The sequence below is a fragment of the Elaeis guineensis genome, chromosome 7 (assembly GCF_000442705.2).
Source record: "Elaeis guineensis isolate ETL-2024a chromosome 7, EG11, whole genome shotgun sequence".
NCBI lineage: Eukaryota > Viridiplantae > Streptophyta > Magnoliopsida > Arecales > Arecaceae > Elaeis > Elaeis guineensis.
In genome coordinates this window covers 87,731,456-87,738,025 of record NC_025999.2, presented here as the reverse complement: position 1 = coordinate 87,738,025, position 6,570 = coordinate 87,731,456, and the positions used below count along the sequence as shown (strand labels likewise).

Below are 6,570 nucleotides of genomic sequence, written 5' to 3'. Positions count from 1 at the left end.
TGGATGGTTATTACATTATGTCAGTAATCATGCAGTTTAATCCAAAATTCAAGTCCTTAATTATTGTTGTCATGGAGACTAGTCCAGCTCGGCTGTTCCCAACTGCCACTCATTTCAACATATCCTTTGATATCAAAAATAATAATTGGCCACCCTAACGAGGCCTAGAGTAATGATATGCATGCACTACTGTCTAATTATAATTGACCCCGTAAATGAAAATAGATATATTGATGAGAAAAATTCCTACGGACCCGAAATAGCCGCATCCACCCAATAATAGAAACAATAATCCGCAAAAACTAATTCTCTAACAATAAAAATCCAAGTCCAACAAATCGAGGCGCCGTCCCATAACCTTCCCACGTTGCCGTTACAAAGAATAGCTCAGCCCGAGTTTCCCACGGCCCCCACTCATTCAACCACACGTCTCTCTACGCCACACGGGACGAGAGAATTGGCGGTAGCATATTGTCGGTTTGGGACAATACTTGGGCTGCGAATGGACTTGACGTCTCACGTTTAGTTGGCGGTGCTGTTGGCAAAGCGGCGGGTCCCGGGGGGCACGAAGCGGTGATGTGGGGACCACACACGACGCAAGGGCAAATTCGGAAACTCGCGAACGGGAGGAAGATTGGGTGAGGAGGCGGACCCGTCGAGAAAGCCAACCCGTCTTTGGTCATCCCGTCACGTCGCGGTGATCCCAGGGAGGCAACAGTTGGATCCCGAGGGCATATTTGGCATTTCAGATACGCTCTGAAGGAGCAATTTCGGCATTTCAAATAAGAATTCGGGGTTTAGAATAATAATACTATTTTATTTTTATCACCTTCCCACCAGATCCCTGCAACGTTCCCTAGGCTAGGGGCAAAGCACAACACCACAAAGCAAAAGACCGGCTCTCTATCCTCTCTCTCCCCTCTTGTTCTCTCCTCGCTCTCTCTTTATAGCGTTTTTTTTTTCTTTAAGGAAAGATTTCTCTTTTCCATCACCTCATCTTCTGGTATAGTTCTCTGTCCCTTGTGGTGTGGTGTCGCTTCCTTTTTTTTGTTTTTCTCTTTCCGGAAGGCGAGAAAGGGAGCGAGCGAGCTCCCGGAGAGGGATCTGGAGAAATGCGGGCTCCGATCGAGGGGGATTAGGGCTCGAGAGCGGCGGCGGAAGAATGCGGCACTTGGGCGCGGAGGGCGACGCAAGCTCCACCAAGAGACGAGGACGTGGCGGTGGCGAGGAGGAGGAGGAGGGGGAGGAAAGGGAGAAGCCGTTGCCGGCGGCGTCACCGGCAGGGGTGACGATCGTGGCCGTAGCTCACCATCACCACCACCACCACCACCATCACCACCCGAGGAGCAGATCGCAGGGCGGCGGGCGGCGGGTGACGCCGACCACCGGCGTAGGGGAGGGAGAAGCGGGGGCGGTGGTGGAGAAAGTGCTGCCGAACGGGGATCTGTACAAGGGAGGCTTCGCCGGGAACCTGCCGCACGGCAAGGGGAAGTATCTCTGGGCTGACGGGTGCATGTACGAGGGGGAGTGGCGGCGGGGGAAGGCGGCTGGGAAGGGCAAGTTCTCGTGGCCGTCGGGGGCGACTTTCGAGGGCGAGTTCCGATCCGGGCGGATGGAGGGCTTTGGGACCTTCACCGGATCGGAGGGCGACACGTACCGGGGGTCGTGGATCGCGGACCGGAAGCACGGGTACGGGAGCAAGTGGTACGGGAACGGGGACTACTACGAGGGGACGTGGCGGCGGAACCTCCAGGAGGGGCACGGCCGGTACGTGTGGCGGAACGGGAACCAATACGTCGGGGAATGGCGGAACGGGGTCATCTCCGGCCGCGGGCTCCTCATCTGGGCCAACGGCAACCGCTACGATGGCCAGTGGGAGAACGGCATCCCCAAGGGGAGCGGCGTCTACTACTGGCCGGACGGTAGCTGCTACGTCGGCAGCTGGAGCAAGGGCGAGCCGAAGACCCTTAATGGCACCTATTACCCGGCTGCCGCGGGCGGACGGAAGGAGATCGCTGGCGGGAGGAGGAGCCCCTTCTCGCCGCTGGCTGATGCATTGTTGCCGGCGTCGAGGAAGAGGTCATCGGTGGAGGAGCGCCAGGGAGGGTGAGCGCCGCCGCCGCCGAGAAGAACTTCCCCAGGATCTGCATCTGGGAGTCGGACGGCGAGGCTGGGGATATCACGTGCGATATCATCGACACGCTCGAGGCGTCGATGCTGTACAGGGACGGGACTTCCTTCGAGCCGGGCAGGAGGACCTAGGAGCCGGGCAGCGACGCCGGAGCCCGTGCTGCTTGACTGCAGCGGATGTGAAGAAGCCTGGGCAGACGATTTCCAAAGGCCACAAGAACTACGATCTCATGTTAAACCTTCAACTGGGCATCAGGTAGATGACGCAATGTCTCTTTTTTCCTGAAATAGTGCCCACTAGGCATTGGTGGTAATTGGATAGAGGAAGGGTTTTTCTATAATGATTTGATTTTGGATTTCAGATACTCTGTTGGGAAGCCAGCTTCGACCCGGATGAGAGAACTCAGACAGGCAGATTTCGACCCAAGGGAGAAGTTCTGGACGAGGTTTCCTCCCGAGGGATCCAAGATTACTCCACCCCACCAGTCTGTCGAGTTTCGGTGGAAGGATTATTGCCCCATGGTCTTCAGGTAGCTTTACCTCGATCCACTCGATATTGGAGACATCTGATAGCTGCAATCTGTAACGCATCAATTGTATCTCATTGAAATTTTGTCACGATTCATTTGATTTGCTTGTTGCTTGATGTATGAAATAGTTGTTTTTTTTTTTTTGTGGTTTAATTCGGGCTTCCAGACACTTGAGAAAATTGTTTTCCGTGGATCCGGCTGATTATATGCTTGCTATCTGTGGGGATGACGCATTGAGGGAACTGTCTTCACCTGGGAAGAGTGGGAGTTTCTTCTACCTGACCCAGGATGACAGATTCATGATCAAGACGGTGAAAAAATCTGAAGTAAAGGTTAGATGACTAATTTTTATTCTGTATGTTCCTCTTAGTGCTTCTATATTCGCATTTACATTCATCAAATACTTTTAATCCTCATGAAAACTAGAATGTATTTTTTTTTTTTTTGTTGGGGGTGGGGGGGGGGGGGGGGTTGTTGAATTACTATTGATGCCCTTAATTATAAAGATTGTCAAATATGGACTTATGGAGCGGATCATTAATTGCTGCCATCAATACAAATGCAATTAGTAAACGGGTACCTATCTGAGCGATATAACTTTAGATGTAGCTGAGTAATATGAAATTGCAATCCTGCTGGAAATTAGCTACATTTTTTTTACCAAAGAAAAATGCTTAATGCGTCCAATCCTGTTAGCTCTATAAGTTAGAACCTTTTTATTTTGTTTACATGCTTTCAATTTGGATGCAATCAATGAATTGGTCTGGCTTCTTCTTACAAATATGTACAACAGAATTTGAGAACATCGCAATGCTTATTTTTTTGCAAATGTGAAACTGGTGTTGTAGATTCATTGAGTTCTGTGTATGCATTAATTCTTGCAAGCATGCAGCATGGATTAGCATTGAATTAGAATTGGGTTGCTGGGTCTTCATTTGCTCCACATTTTGTGTACAGGTACTTATTAGGATGTTACCCAGTTACTATGAACATGTTCGTCGATATCAGAACTCACTAGTCACAAAGTTCTATGGTGTGCATTGTGTAAAGCCAATAGGTGGGCAGAAGGTATGCAAATGTTGAACAGAAATCATAGACTTTCTTGTCTTGGGTGATTGTTAAATGTATTGGTTGTTTTCTGTTCTTGTAATGCTTATATGTGGCTGGAAAACAGGTCCGTTTCATTGTAATGGGCAATCTGTTCTGCTCAGAGTATCGTATCCACAGGCGGTTTGACCTGAAAGGCTCATCCCATGGTCGAACAACTGATAAGGCTGAAGCAGAGATTGATGAGACCACCACCCTCAAGGACCTTGACCTCAATTTTGTATTTCGCCTGCAAAGACATTGGTTTAAAGAATTTATTCAGTAAGTGGACTTATCTAATTTTAGAATGCTTGGACTGTATTTAACTGGGCTTGACCATTTTGTGTTCTATTTTGTGATAACATCTATGCATCTTCAGACAAATTAAGCGGGACTGTGAATTCTTGGAAGCAGAGAGGATTATGGATTATAGTCTCTTGGTGGGACTTCACTTCCGCGATGATGTTTCAGCTTCTAAGATGGGTCTATCTCCATATGTTGCTTCCCCAAGTAAGTTGTTGGCTTTGATAACCATGTTTTTAGACATAAATAAGCTGATGGGGCATCCTCATTTGATCTAATACAAACAACATTGGTTGACCAGAATTTTTTGGTGAGAGGGAATCATTTCAAGGTGGAGGGAGATTGTCCGAGTTTCGCTTCTCGGTGTCAGGCTGTCAGGATGTCGGTCAGATTCTGGATGGCCGGTATGTCATATTGTTTGATTTCAATATTCCTGCTTAAATTTAATAAAGTTTTGTGGTCCATGTTTTTGTAAGCAATAACCAAAAGTCCAACCATATCAGTATTAAAAGGAAAAACAACAGCTAGATTTTATGGTTTTAGATTTGTTACAGCTATAATCCTTATCATGATGATGGATGATAGTGGCACCAAGATGACATTTCATGTGTTCTAATCCTTGTATTTCCGTTTCAGACTGTTGCAAGAGGATCTTGTGGTCGAGCTTTGTTCTTGTCCTAATAGAATAATAGTTTTTAGATACATCCTTTTATTGAATTTGACTTCTGAATATGCTATTGGACCTAAAGGTTCCTTTGCTTACACTGGCTCATTTCTAAAAGAACAAATGGAGTAATTTTTTTAGGAGTCATTGTCTGCTTTATTTCGTGGATAAATCAATTGTTTATGTAATGTTTTGCTTCTGGGATTTTGCTTTGATACTTTCAAGATCGTTGTTGCTGCCTTCTTGAAGAAGCCAGATGATTTCATGCTGTCATGCTTTCATAAACTGTACTAGCTGAAACTCTGTTAACTTCCCTTCTGTAGTCGCAGAATTTAAAATTTGCTGTCAGCTAGCAATGAGTAACAGTCTACTTGTGTTCCTATGAAAATAGTAAATGGATCCAACAAAGCACTTCTGAATTTGTCGCCTCCTTGTTGCCTCACCTGGTCCCACATCTCCATTCTAAGTCAAATAATGCAGTTCTCATCATGATGTTTAATTCCATTGACCTTTGCTTGCCAAATATAGGATGTGGTATGATTGGGGCCCTAGCTGTTTTCTCCAACATTTTGCAAAGGATAACATGATTTCATAGTTATTTTCACTACAATGATTACTGATCGTATTTAATACCAAACAGCTACTCATGTTTCAAAGTTTTAATTTACAATTGCACCCATTCTTATGGGATACTTCAAAATGACTTCTCTTTGTTCAGGAAGCCATTGATTCGGTTGGGTGCAAACATGCCGGCAAGAGCAGAGCATGTGTTGAGGAGTGAATCTGAGCCATGTCCTCTGATTGGAGGAGGGTTGTTGACACCTACACAAAGTGGTGAAATCTATGATGTGATTCTCTATTTTGGGATAATTGACATACTCCAAGATTATGATATCACTAAGAAGCTGGAGCATGCCTACAAGTCATTGCAGGCTGATCCGAATTCCATCTCAGCAGTGGATCCGAAGCTGTACTCCAGAAGGTTCCAAGACTTCATAAGCAAAATCTTTGTGAAGGACAAGTGATAAAAGGAGATAAACAGAACAGACCTAGGACAAAATTTGAGCACCCACGGTGGAAATGTTCAGAAAAAAAAAGGGCCAAATTTTATAGAACCATGAAGGATGGACTTCTGTGATTTGAGGAATGTGCTTTATGCGCACAGCAGCGGTCGGCAATTGAGAGATATATGTATGTCTGCGGCTCCATGGTACGAAGGCGAGAGCTGTAAATGCTGATGAATTGGGGGCATGTTTTGCTCATGGGGAAGCAATTACAAGATTGCTACAAATGGCGGGTAAGGCTGAATTTTGAAGCTCAGCCATGGGGAAGGCTTGTACATGCAATTTGGTGAGGAGAATTGGATTTTAGATTTTTCTTCCTCTTTTTTTTCCTTTCTTCCTGCTGCTTTGTTTCTTTTTTTTTTCTTTTTTTTTTTTTTTTTTTTGCCCCCTAATGTTAAGATAGGGAGGGAATAGAATTTTTATTTCCTGAAAAGAAGGATTCTTAAGTTGTTGGTTATGTAATAAGAAATGTACAGGCAGACAATGATCATGAGGATGGCTGAATCAGATTTAAATTACTCACTGTTGTTTGTGGCCGCTCACTTTGCTCTCTCTCTCTCTCTCTCTCTCTCTCTCTCTCTTGTTGCGTTGTTGCTCCTTTTCCAGTATTCATTTGTTTAGGGCTGTGAGCATGGTTTAAGCTTTTGCAGACGAAGGCAGCTAAAATTACTACTATTGGTACCCCTTATAGCTTGTGGGAATGTTGGAAGTGGGGAAAAGCAGTGGGTGGAGCGCATCAAAAGGAGAGAAAAGCTCCACAGAGAAGATGCGGGAGCTGATCCGATCTGTTGCT

The 6,570-nt window shown here is 45.8% G+C and overlaps 1 protein-coding gene across 1 annotated transcript; it reads left to right on the top strand.

Annotated features, from left to right (window-relative positions):
- Positions 1-832: 832 nt before the first annotated feature.
- Positions 833-6,299, top strand: LOC105048729 (phosphatidylinositol 4-phosphate 5-kinase 2). The gene is given in 10 exon segments (XM_010928156.4): positions 833-2,101; positions 2,104-2,241; positions 2,244-2,386; positions 2,493-2,660; positions 2,827-2,992; positions 3,618-3,728; positions 3,835-4,028; positions 4,126-4,256; positions 4,351-4,453; positions 5,432-6,299. Coding segments are annotated over 10 exon segments (2,400 nt in total). The 5' UTR covers positions 833-1,162; the 3' UTR covers positions 5,739-6,299.
- Positions 6,300-6,570: the final 271 nt, after the last annotated feature.